Raw genomic sequence first — 12471 nt, forward strand, 5'->3', positions numbered from 1 at the left:
CGAGCCCAGCTCAACAGTCAGGGCCAGAGGTCCAAGACCTGGTGCTTACAGGTCATGATGAATGGATACTGGTTATGGTTCAGTGTACACTTTCTAGTAAGAGGCGACTAACTAACCTTAGCCAAGTAGCTAATGCTAGCTCATAACAGATCTGTATTATCACATTACAAAATAATAACTTTAATGTATTTTTGTATTATTTGTATTTTGACCATTTGCCTGAGTCTGTGGACTTTCCATATCTTTCTCTGTCGCATTTCAGATGCGATAAGCTGTCTTCTTAGTCTTAATGCGATGGCATTGTATTGTATGCGATGGGTTGTGCTTATATAATGTAGCACTGTAATAACAAGAAGGGACACAGTGTTTGGCTCCATTCTTTTAGCTGTAGTTAACAATGTTTTGTTTCTCTGTGTCTCTATGGTTGCGAATTTTGGTTACATGGCCCATTGTGTAGGAACTTCAGCCCCAGTGCTTGTAGCCCAGGACAAATCTCCTAGGCTTATGTTCCTGGGCTGATGACCCACAGTGTAAACAGGGCTGTTGTGTCATCTGTTTTTATACCTTACATGATAAGTGTTTGTGTGCTAACCCACCTATTAGCAAATTCTCTCCTCCTTTCACCATGTGTTAAGTGTTTCTCTGTGTTAATTCATCTTTCTGCACCATGTGTTCAGTTTCTTTGTGTTAATTCATTCCTCTGTACCAGTGGCCACTAATGAGGCAAGTGTATGCAATGTTTAAAAAAATCACTCGAAACGCGCCATGTCCTGATGTTTTATTTAACTCGGAAAGCTGATGAATGTTTAATGATGGATCGGCAGGTGTCCTCATTAAATACTTAATTGGCTGCACAATTAGAGAATAATGTCAGGTCAGGAGAACCCATGCCAGTCTGCACTGGGCCTTAGACAGAACCACAGCCTGGTCCACAATACACCAGGCATCTTCTTCAGATGTGCTGTCTCCACACAAAATGATTGAGTTTAAGTATATTTGTGCTTTTTAGGTATGTATATTATACGTAGAAATTCCTCCTTTTCAGTATATATATTATACATAAAAGTTCCTACTATGTGTGTGTGTGTGTGTGTGTGTATATATATATATAGAATTTCCTCCTTTTTAAGTATATGTATTATACATATGTCTCACCCTGTGTCCTTTTGTTCTTGTTTGTCCCCCCCCCCCTCCCCCTAGTGTTCAGTTTCTTTTCTTTTCACACTTTTCCTTTCTCCCTCATCAATTTTTTTTTTAAAAAAAATCCAGTTGTTTTAAATAGTAATAAATAAATGATAGTAATAATAAATAATAGTAATAATACGTAGTAGTAGTGGTGGTAGTAGTAGTAGTAGTAGTAGTAGTAGCACACATCCTTTCCCTTAAAAAATCAACAAAATTGTTAATGTTTAAGTTTTGCAATTAGGCCTAGTGGATATGGTACATTGAAGGAATATACTAATATACTTGAACCACTGATTGGTCTGTTGAGAAAGAGCATTGTTTTTGTACTTTTTTGCTGATGTGAAATGTACCCCAAATTAGACAATGACTTAGATGCATGTAGACTGAGGCAAACAGCAGCGTTTTGGGATTTGATCCACGTCGTAACTCAATCTAGGTGCCATTAGTTAAAAGATCATGTTATAGGGCTAGCGAGTATCTGGTTTTATGGCATTGTGTTCTAAGTCTGGTGAATAATTCACACAGTGGTTAGCCATTCTCATTCTCCTGCTCAAGGCCTGAAAACACTCTCCCCACAACTCCATGGATTTACTGCTTCTAATATTACACAACCATTGCCAATATCTGGGCCTAAAGCATCACTGTGACTGGACTGCATGATGAAGAGACATTCCAAAGTGCTTTCACAACGGTCTCTCATTCAAGCTTCACACTTTAAAATCAATAGCTGAATGATAGCCCCATTGTAAAATTCAGATAAAGAAAAAAATGAGAACCAGACATCACAAAACATAATGAAGTTCATAACTTCTTTGCCTTTTAATTTTTTTTTTTTTTCTCAACAAACACAGACAGCACGACGGCGTTGCTTTGCTCTAGTCTCTCTGTTCTCTGTGACAACTCTGATTCTCTCTGAAAATTCTTCGGGTTTGGTGAGGTGATGTGCTGTTTTGAACTTTTTATGCCAAATGTCTCTGCAATTCTTTCCTCCAGGAGTCACTTATTCATCATAGAGACTTTATACTGCAGATTTTCAGCACCTCCTTCAAACACTGTCAAACCAACCCACATATCACACTGTGGCACATGTCAGATGTCCAAAAACCTTTAGACAGATTGTCAGCAAATGCATTATTGTTGTCAATGATTGGTGTATCTGTACTCCTCATCTCCACTTGGAAACAAATGACCGTTTTAGGGTGTATATGATTCAACAGTGTTTATTTTACAGTAGCCATTTTAGAAAATCAACCTAGTACAACCTAGCTAAAACATGAAGGGGCTAATTCGTTGACTACACGCGTGTTTCAATTTGTGTCCGCACTCAAATCATGCAAAGTTTTGATTCATGAAGTTTCCACAAGGTTGGAGCTCACCTCTACGTAAACTTCAAATTACATGTGTGTTTCCCTCACTGAAAGACTTGAGGAACAGTGAAAGAAGATGGATGTGATACCAGAACAGGTGGTGGCTTTGGGACATGACTGCGTTCTGCCATCATAGAGAAACTTTGGTATAATGCGTCCCCTAAAAGGAGAGAACTGAACTCCAAAGCTGTGTGTGCATGTGTATGCTAAAACTCACCAGCAGGGGGCATAGCAGTGTTTCCCCATGCTGCTCCTACAGTCAAACCCCTCTGCACATTGTACATCTTTCCCCACCTGCTCCATCAGCTTGTTACCAAGTCACTGATTGGCTGGTCCATCAGCTCATTTCTAGGCCCTAATAGGCCAAGGCAGGGAGAGCAGGGAGAGACCTAGAACAAACAGAGCTGTTAGCCTGCAGGAGCAGCAGGGACACATAGCGTGTGTGTCTGTATGTGTGTCTGTGTGCTGGTGTGGGTGTGTGTGTGTGTGTTTGTGTGTCTGTGTGTGTATAATACGCATAGAGCCTGTGGTGTTTGTGAGACTGTGAGTCAGACAGACAGAGCTGGCTTTGGGCCATGCAGTAGACTTGTTCACTACTGCGTTAAGCCAGAGGCCAGTGCCCTCCATCTCCTCCACCTCTGACTCCACTCCACTCATTTCCCTTTTGGGGTGAACATGGGCCCGATCTCCTCTGTGGCCTTCTTCTCTACCGGTTTATTTCTCTCCTCCTCACGCTGTGACTCATTTGCTCAAGCAAACATTCCCCTTCCTTTAGATGCTCAGATGAAGGGCAGAGAGATGAACGTGGAGGCAGTGAATATGGGTGCGTGTGTGTGTGTGTGTAGAGTGCTGGACTGTGACAGTCCTTTCAGAATTGTTTTTTCTGTTGATTCTATCTACTCTGTTCCCTGTCCTGGTCTGATAATGTTAGTTCCACTAAAGCTTGTTACTGCTTTTCACAGTCTGGGGTGATTGTCTCTTTTTGACAGACACAGGCTTTACCGAGTGGGAACTGAATGAACTTTGGGGTCTGTCCCCCCGTCCCCCGCACACACACACCCCTTTTTTAAAAATGCTTTTGTTCAGTATCATAGGACAAACATAATCAGAAACTTTCTGAAGTTTCCTCACAGACTAGAATTTGAAATACTCAAAATAGAGTGTCTGAACATACAGCAGTATATCATTGTTTCAAAGTGTTGATTAAAATAAAAATAGAACAGGGCAAGGAAGGGGGGGTGGTATTACTTTCCCTGTGTCTTTGTACTCCGTAATTCCATTTCCCTCATTTATTTGCAGTTAATGTTTATTATCATAGAGATGATCTGCTTTGGCAACATTGATATTAAACAGTCATGCCAATAAAGCTTGCTCAGTTGAATTGAGAGAGAGAGAGAGAGAGAGAGAGCACTGTAAGTGTATATTAAATGTGCAGTAGATGACTCATGACTGTGTATCTGATAGAGGCCGTGAGAACGTCCAGTCAGCACAACTGGACAAGAGCTGGATTTGTTTAGAGCAAATCACTGGCGATTTCACTGGGGCAAGAGCAAGTGAAAAGAAAAGGAAAAATGATTGGTCATGACTGTTGAATGGAATAAGTGTTGAATGTGATGTCACTGAGAGCATAATCTAGTATGGCAGCTCACAGAGGACACTATTCATGTTAGTCATCGCAGCTAGACCAGCCCTGTACTCCTTTCATTCATTCTTTTCTCAGATTTTACCCCTGCGCCACTCTAAGGCCATGCCACTGTAAAGTCAAGAACTGCCTCTTTTCTTCTACTAGTTTAGGAGCATCTCCATGGAAACATACAGTGAGAGAGCCCACCAGTGGCAGGTGTCCTACGGACACCTTTAAACTCAGATTCACAGATTATTTATTATTTATTCTTAGATTGTTTGATTATTTCATGTTAGATTATTTGATAAATGGTTCTTTGAGAGAGACTGATCCCTTTAATTTAAATTTCATTTAGTTCATTTAGTGACGAATGAGCTCATATATGAGTTCAGTAAGTTCATTTAAAAGAACAAATAGTATTTAATGAAATGAATATTGGTCAACATGATTCTCCACAGGAAACAAAAAGTTCTATATAAGAGACAATAAAGTGCAATAAAACAACAAAAATAACCCTGTCCTGTCTGCTATTACAGAGGTCAGTTTGTGATGTGCAGTGATAGTCAGCTGACTAGCTTTACTCATTTAACACTTCAATCACACACACTCTCACCACTCTTTAATGAAGAGCACACATTTGTGCAAGCTTGGTGGGACTGTGTCCTTTACAGAATCACTCTATTTCAAAGTGTACTATTACACAGTTACATTAACACATATATAGTATGGAATGTCTCATTAACTATCCTCTTAAAGGACTCATCTTACGCACACACACACACACACACACACACACACACAGACACAAGCGTAACAGTTAGAGAAGCAGGCTTGTGACCAAAGGGTCGTCAGTTCGATTCCCAGGACCAGCAGGAAAACATCCATGGCTGAAGTGCCCTTGGGCACAGCACTTAACCCCCAACTGTTCCCCAGGCAAAGGTGTGCTGCTCACTGCTCCTGCGCCTCGTGGTTGTGTGTGCTCACTACTGGTGTGTAAGGATGGGTTAAATGCAGAGGTCAGTGTGTGTGATCATGGACATTTAATCTTTAATCTCACAGACACACACACACAGACATATGTATAGATAGACAGATAAATAGATAGATATGAAATGAGAGAGAGAAGATAAACACACGTACTCACACACACATGTGTATATAGATAGATTGATAGATAGATATGGAGAGGGAGAGAGAGAGAATAAACATACAGACAAACACACACACAAAGTACAAAGCAGAAACCTCTGCTCACACTCATTCATTCAGCCTGGAGAACGAGGTCTTCCGCACTCATTCACTAAGTCCGGAGAACAAAGTCTTCCAAACTCATTCACTCAGCCTGGAGAATGAAGTTGCTCTGCTTCAGGAAACACGCAAAGCACAGTCTGAGCAGTCACCTCAGCATCAATCATTCTGTTGACCATGTAATTTGGTGAGAGAATATAATAGTTCTCTCTCTCTCTCTCTCTCCTGAATGTATTGGGGATCGTTAGTGATATCCTTGAAATTATGAAACTTCACTGGTTAAAACAATGTTACTATTTTAAGTGGACTGGTGAGTGGACTGAATCTGTCCAGAGACTGAAGGATTTTGGATTTTAATCCTGAGACACTGAGCTCTGTGACCCTGTCATGTTGGGGTAAAGGTTGGGGTAAAGACTCTGAGCTGGGTGAACCCGGTCATGGTGAAGTAAAGACTATGAGCTGGGTGACCCCGGTCATGGTGGAGTAAAGACCTTGAGCTGAGTGACACCTGTCATGGTAGAGTAAAGATGCTCTGTGTGGCATCTGCATGAATATGTAAACATAAACAACAGTGTTCATGTTCACTGACACCTGCACTACAGTCTAAATGTCAAAGTGAGTTAGCTTTGCATCTCACGTCTCTTGCAAAGTGTTTTCTATCTCTCCAGGACATCTATCCCTCTGTCCTCTGCTCTGTTTTCCTATAGCTGCTTTGTCCATATGGGAAAACACACAGCACAGTTGGACAACATGTCCATTTATGCTTTCCTCTGGATGAATTCACACACCCCGTTTATTTGTGTAATTTGTCAGCCTCTTCCACTACTGTCACCACACACACACACACACACACACACACACACATACACTTTAAAGCATTGCTTTCTTTTACTCCTGCTATCCTGATTAAACTCTTTCTCGATCCTTGATCGGTACTGATTTGCAAAGACCTGAGTGTTTGAGTGTGTGTGAGCCGTAAAGTGAAAGTGCTGAAAAGATAGCTGTATGATTGATTTGTTGCTGATTTTTTTGTTGGTCAGTGTGACCACGCTGAGGGGGTGGGCTATGAGCGGGATTTAAAAGGCTGACCAGTGATGATTGGATGGAGTGTACTGGATAAATGGGTTAGGGGTTATATGGTCGCTCTATCTTTTTCCCATGTGGAACAATGGAATGTTTAACTCACTGGCTCAGTAATGACAGTGTTTAACCAACACAGGGATGTAAAGGCAGTGTTTAACTCACATGGGGATGTAATGGCAGTGTTTAATTCACACAAGAGTGTGACGACATTGTTTAAACTCACAAAGGAGTGTAATGGCAGTGTTTAAACTCACAAAGGAGTGTAATGGCAGTGTTTAAACTCACAAAGGAGGGTAATGGCAGTGCTTAAACTCAGACAGGAGTCTAACAGTACTGTTTAAAATCAGACAGGAGTGTTATGGCAGTGTTTACTGGGTACAGTAAAGCGCTCAGCTGACTGATACAAAGACATCTAAACATGTGCTTCCCTGGCAATTTCATAGCTGATTGATTTGTTTACACATTTCAGTCCTCAAGCTCCTGAAGTAGGCCTATATGACCAAAATATAGTTTCATTTTTACCTCAGTATATATTAGATTTATTTTTTAAATTTTATCTCAACAATGCATGGAACAATATTTTTATTTGCAACCTCTGGGCATTTATAATCTCTGTACTCCATCACCTTTAGGTGTTTTCAATCGCAGTCAGATGTTTTCCATTGCAGTCAGGCTTTAAGTTGACTTTGATTTGCTGAATGTCATTCGCTCTGTTCATCTGTGTTCATAGTCTGTGTGTACAGTCTCTTTTGTTAATTTCTGTTAATAGGCTGTGGTTTCCTTCCACACTGTTTCCTCCCCCTGTTCCTCTCAGTACTGCAATAACTGTAATACTACTGTGATAACTGAAATATAAAATTGCAAAGTTGTATTTCAACATGACAACATTTGAGTCATAAATCAGGAGTGCAAACATGTCATCCCCCCCCCCCCTCTCTCTCTCTCTCATTTGTTGGTTCTGTGTCATATGTTGAATATATATGAACATGTGCTTTTTCTATGACTCTGCTTGAGATGTGTTTAGGTCTGAGGGGACTGTTTGTGTGTGTGTGTGCGTGTGTGTGTGTGTTTGTGTAATGAGAAGGAATTGGTTTTGATCTTTCACACTAATCATACTTATTCATTATTACAAGGCCTCTTCTTTGTCATCTTCCTGCTGCTCTGTAGTCAGGCAAAGGATGGAGAAAGAGAGAGAGAGAGAGAGAGAGAACACACAGAGAACACAAAGAGCGAGGTGTGTTATAGGTCTGTATAGGTCACTAGAGCGTTTTAAATACAGAGTGAACACTGGTGTTAATATGGAGCAAATGCTGGTGTTAATGTGGGGTGAACACTGGTATTAATGTGGAGTGAAGACTTATGTTAATATGGAGTGAGCACAGGTGTTAATATGGAGTGACAATGCTGTCTCAGCAGGACACAGTGGAGCTAACATGGAAAATACACACACATCACGCACACACACTCACACATACAGTTAGAGGATCAGGCCTGCTGGCATCAGTGGCAGGAACTGTGAGATTTGTCTTCATCTCCTCTAGATTCTCCTCTAGATTCATCTCCTCTAGATTCTTCTGTGGCCCCAGATCCCACAGTGCCCCACAGCTCCTAACAGCATTATTTTATTATTATCATTCATATAAGCGCACTCTCTCCTCCACTCCAGCCATTCTCCCACTCTGACAAACACAAGCCACCCACGACTTTCTCCTTTCTTACACTTAGAACAAACGCAGCAAGAAGATGCTTTTGCTGAAAATATTTGTCATCTTGCTTATAAGACTACTGGCTCTATGTTCTGTGCAGAATGTCAAATGGCAGACTATTTATATATCTGTGGTGAAATTTTAGTTATTTTTTTGCTTATGTATTTATTGTATTTTTGCTGACATTTGTAAAGTGAAAGTGATGTTCTTTCACTTTGGCTGATTTTGTGCCTGCAAGTGAAGTGAGCCAAAGATCAGAGAGAGAGAGAGAGAGAGAGAGAGAGAGAGAGAGAGAATGTCACCTCCCTGGAGCTGCAGCAGAGACGGAGCTTTACTGCTTAGCTGGGACACATGAAAAACAATGAAAGGAGTGAAAGAGGAGAGAAGGAGAGGGGAAAATAGCAAATCAGGGCAGAGGGACATCGCTGTAAAGACATTCCTTTCAGGTGGTGGGAGCCAACAACTGAACATATATTAGAGAGAAAGAAAGGATGGCAAAGAGAGAGGGGAGAGAAGACATGAATGGTGAGCTACTGAATGCACTGAGGATAACTGACTGTTGTTACCGGTCCTGACCTGCCCCCTCCCCTTCCCACCCCTCCTCCATTTGAAAACCATTTTGCATACCCCCTTCCCACTCCCTCATTACCCTGTTGGCTTTTGTCACTGACTCTGACCAGGATCCTTTCACTACCACCTGGAATCCTCATGCTGCTCTTCTGGAATTCACAGCAGTGTTCCAAAGACTCCAATGCAGTGCAAGCAGTTTTTCTGTCTCTGAATCGGTGTCTTTCTCACACATAAGTGCACGCACACACACACACACACTTACACACACATGGATTAACGTGAGAGCCCACAAGCGGGGGATGTGACAAGAACTTTCTGACCGCCTGTGCAACTAAGCAGCTGGTTCCTTCTCTCCCCTCTCTCTCTCTCTCTCTCTCTCTCTTTCTCTACCTCCTTCGTTGCTGTGACAATCTCTCTACGGGGAGGGACATCCAAGAACAAGGCAGGAAACTGCTCAGTCCATTCTCAGAGCTCCGCATATCTCGCCTCGCCATGCAGGTCTCCATCGCCTGCACCGACCACAACCTGAAGGGTCGCAACGGCGACCACGGCAAGCAGAACGTCACCAGCCCAAACGTTGTTAACGCGGCGCGGGCCAAGTTCCGCACTGTGGCCATCATCGCACGCAGCTTTGGCTCTTTCACACCACGACACCACATCTCCCTCAGAGAGTCTACAGGCAAACTCACCGGCATGAAGTACCGGTATGTCTCTCTCACACACTCTCTCACACACACACTCTCTCTCACACACATACGCACACACACGCACACACGTTCACACACACTCTCTGTTTGTGACACTCTCTCTCACACACACTTTCCCTCTCTGACTTTCTTGATCTGTGTTTATTATGTGAACCAAGAGTCTTAGTATCCCTGTTTCTATGTTTCATTGCCTTGTATTCTACCCCTTTCTGTGGTTTTGTTGTGTTCTTGTTCTCTTCCATTTCCTCTGCTCTTGACTTTGTGTCTTAATTTCACTAACTGTTTCTGTTCATTTTTCTCCTAATTCAATACTGGGTTTATCATACATTCTTATTTTTCATCTCATTCACTCTTTCTTTCTTTTCTGTCACTCTTTCCCTTCTTGGTCTTTACTCTGTGTGTGTCATATGCTTTTGCCTGCTCTAACAGTCTTTATTAAGCCTATCTCTCTTTGTTTCTCTCTCTCTCTTTCACACACACACACACACACACACACACACACACACACGCGCGCACACAAAGAGTATCTCTTCAGGTCCTTTGATATCTTGTGCCCAGTCAATGCACAGTAACTGGAGCTTGACATTGCCAGTCTGTATTTTCTGTGATTTCTCAAATATTCAGTTCAGATTAATCACATTCTTACTCCTTACTATGGATGTCTCTGTGCACTGTACTTGTTTTGGACATGTATGTTTTCAGTTCTGTAAGCTGCGAGCAGCTCAAGGAGGGATGTTAAATAAAGGTCAGGGACTATTGGTGAAATGTGGAGATCTGGGTAATGAATTTGTCAATGCTCTCTGAAGAGAGAGGTGTGTGTGTGTGTGTGTGTGTGTGTTTGTCTAAATGTAGCTTTGTGATAGAGAAAATGCAAATGAAGATGATTGTAAAATTGTCTCATCACCACGGCAACCTGAGGCTACCTGCAGCAGCTGAGCTGACAGAAAAAGCCAACAGAGATCTATATACAGTTATTTCAGCACACCAGTGTTCATCACTTTTCTCTGTTTGTTTGTCAATAAGTCAGTTCTGTTTGGTAGCCAGTGGGTCAGTTCCTTTTGCTAGTAAGTGTTGTGTTCTAAGAACAACTGGACATAAGTACTGTTAACCGATTATTAATAAAGACAGTGCATAGCAGTCACATATTGCAGTTGCATTCACTTACTCTCCTTCTTATTATTCGCAATGTCACATGCCTTAATACATTATCACGACCTACTGACGTATGCATAGAACACAACATACTCCGCCTTTACGTAAGGATATTACTAACGATATGAATGGCAGTGCGCAACATAACATAGCATAGCTAGAACTGCAAATAGTACTAGAAATAGTGCATAACATTTAACAACTCTAAGTATCCATAACAATTCACACAATAACAATGTCCAAGCAACAAAATAAACATTTCCAACAGGCCACATTCAGTAACTTAAATAAGCTGTATTTACGTATAAGTATGTGTGCATGTAAGTGTAACTTAGCATTACGTCACATAGTCCTGAAGCCAACTGGGAGGTCATCTCACACGAGTAGGGGCAGTGCGAGTGTTGACAGAGTCAGTGTTGGGAAAATCATGCTCAGGAATGGGAAGGCAATGGCTCGGCAATTGCTCTGACAAGCTCCTGGATGCATCAGGTGAAGCAGGTGCATGGCATTTGGCTAGACTGGATGCATACCATTTCTTGCCGTCGGCTAACAGGTAAGTACAAAAGCCGACTTTTCTTTTGATCTCCAGCGTTTGCGAGTATATTGCGGATGCGCCTTTGGAACATGAGTAGGCTTCCGAATGCACACTCTGTCCCCTTCTTTGAAACAGGCAAGCGGGCCCCACGGCTGGAGTCAGTGTAATCTTTCATTTTGTCTGTCTGGAGGACACTCTCCGACAAAGCGCATCAGAGTCTTTGCTTGACAGTGGCGGGGAAAGGACATTAAGGTGTGTGCGCGTTTTTCTGCCGTGCAGTAGTTCAACCGGGGAAAGTCCAGTGGTAGCGTGTGGGGTAGCGTGATACACCTGGAGGAATTCCGTGACCGTGGTCTTCCACGGCCTCTCTTTCAGGATGGCGGACTGGATGCATGACCTGAGCACAGAGTGAAAACATTCTGTAGCTCCGTTTGTCGCCGGGTGATACACAGAGGTACGTATGTGCTGTATGTTGCGGTCTTTCAGGAATGCAGCGAATTCTGCAGACAAAAATTGAGATCCATTATCTGACACTATTGTATGTGGATTACCAAATCTACTAAAGACTGCCATCAAAGAAGTAATGATGTTCGCAGCGGTAGCAGAGGCTGTGAAGGCTACTTCAGGCCACTTACTGTGGTAATCAGTCAGTGTCAGGGCAAAACGGCAATCCCAAGCGGCAGTCTCAAAGGGGGCCAACCACGTCAATGCCTAATTTCTCCCATGGCTCTGATGGAAACTGCGGAGGGAGTAGCAGTCTTGTCTGAAGACTGGCACAAGTGACAACACTTTACCTGAGCATTCACCAGGTCATCCATACTTGGCCACCAGTAGATTTCACAGAGGCGTTGTTTTGTTCTGACTATACCTTGATGGCCTTCATGAGCCAGCCCAACCAAGGTGTGACGCAGTGAGACTGGAGCGATGAGTCGGAAGCCTCGGAACACAATCACCTTGCAAAGTCAGTTCATCACGAAGTCGGAGGTATTGACGTACGACTGCACTGACAGCGGCGGAGGACGGAGGCCAACCATCTGTGGCAATCTGTATGCGCAATGCTCGCAGTTCAGAACAGGAAGCAGAGTCTGTTGGATAGGTGGTGAATGGATGGACTGTAAGGTGTAGTATGAGTGAAGTGGGTGTCTCCCTGGGGTGTCGGTCAGGACACACAGTAGTCCGTCTAATGCAACTCAAACTTTACTCCTTTTTATCCAAGGACAGCAGGATACAAATAGTATGTGTCAGTGTGGTCTGTAAAACAATAAACAGCAAGACCACATTTACATTAATGTGA

The 12471-nt window shown here is 42.6% G+C and overlaps 1 protein-coding gene across 4 annotated transcripts in view; it reads left to right on the forward strand.

Annotated features, from left to right (window-relative positions):
- Positions 1 to 12471, forward strand: part of kcnab1a (potassium voltage-gated channel subfamily A regulatory beta subunit 1a) — a 111738-nt gene that overhangs the window by 8691 nt on the left and 90576 nt on the right. For 2 of the 4 annotated variants that reach the window (XM_030794210.1, XM_030794211.1), the window contains exon 1: positions 9183 to 9487. The exons of the other annotated variants lie outside the window; for them this stretch is intronic. In XM_030794210.1, the coding sequence (XP_030650070.1) occupies positions 9276 to 9487 (212 nt within the window). In that variant the 5' untranslated portion in view covers positions 9183 to 9275. Of the gene's footprint in view, positions 1 to 9182; positions 9488 to 12471 lie in introns of those variants that run through there. 4 annotated transcript variants of the gene reach the window in all.

This window comes from Chanos chanos, chromosome 2 (genome assembly GCF_902362185.1).
Source record: "Chanos chanos chromosome 2, fChaCha1.1, whole genome shotgun sequence".
In the NCBI taxonomy this organism is placed as follows: domain Eukaryota; kingdom Metazoa; phylum Chordata; class Actinopteri; order Gonorynchiformes; family Chanidae; genus Chanos; species Chanos chanos.